The sequence below is a fragment of the Penaeus monodon genome, chromosome 27 (assembly GCF_015228065.2).
Source record: "Penaeus monodon isolate SGIC_2016 chromosome 27, NSTDA_Pmon_1, whole genome shotgun sequence".
NCBI lineage: Eukaryota > Metazoa > Arthropoda > Malacostraca > Decapoda > Penaeidae > Penaeus > Penaeus monodon.
Window position 1 is genome coordinate 29,839,637 of NC_051412.1, and position 419 is coordinate 29,840,055.

At 41.3% G+C, this 419-nt stretch overlaps 2 protein-coding genes across 2 annotated transcripts in view; both read right to left on the reverse strand.

The window, feature by feature from the left end:
- Nucleotides 1–226, reverse strand: part of LOC119590765 (hemocyanin C chain-like) — a 2,794-nt gene extending 2,568 nt beyond the window's left edge. Inside the window, exon 1 of the mRNA XM_037939476.1 lies at nt 139–226. Coding sequence (XP_037795404.1) covers nt 139–217 — 79 coding nt within the window. The 5' untranslated portion in view covers nt 218–226. The remainder of the gene's footprint in view (nt 1–138) is intronic.
- The window catches only part of LOC119590485 (hemocyanin C chain-like), a 46,878-nt gene that overhangs the window by 39,232 nt on the left and 7,227 nt on the right, over nt 1–419 (reverse strand). The gene's annotated exons all lie outside the window — the stretch shown is intronic.

Here is a 419-nt window from a genome sequence, read left to right on the forward strand (position 1 = left end):
ATTTATGAAGAAAAGAGAAAAGAGAGGTGAAAAGTTGAATTATCTGGAACTGTGAAAATACACTATGTTATGATTTCGGACAAAATATGTGATAGAACACAGTCTCATGATTTATGTCCAAGTACATGTCAGACTAACCTGCAGCGTCCGCCTGGAAGCCGAGGTTCGGCCAGGCAGCCGCAGTCGCGACGAGAGCAAGCACAATGAGGACCTTCATGTTGTCGGTGACGATGCAGCAGCTGTGCAGCCTTTTATACAGAACGCAAGGGTCATGGTCCAAATGTCGCAAAGCTTATCAGACCGCTTTACTTTTTTTGTATATGTCCCTGTGATAAGGCAAGTATTAACTGGACGTATTCAAAATAGTATTTATTTCCAATATACTGTCCATTTGTCTTTACTTCTCTTTATCTCTTTCA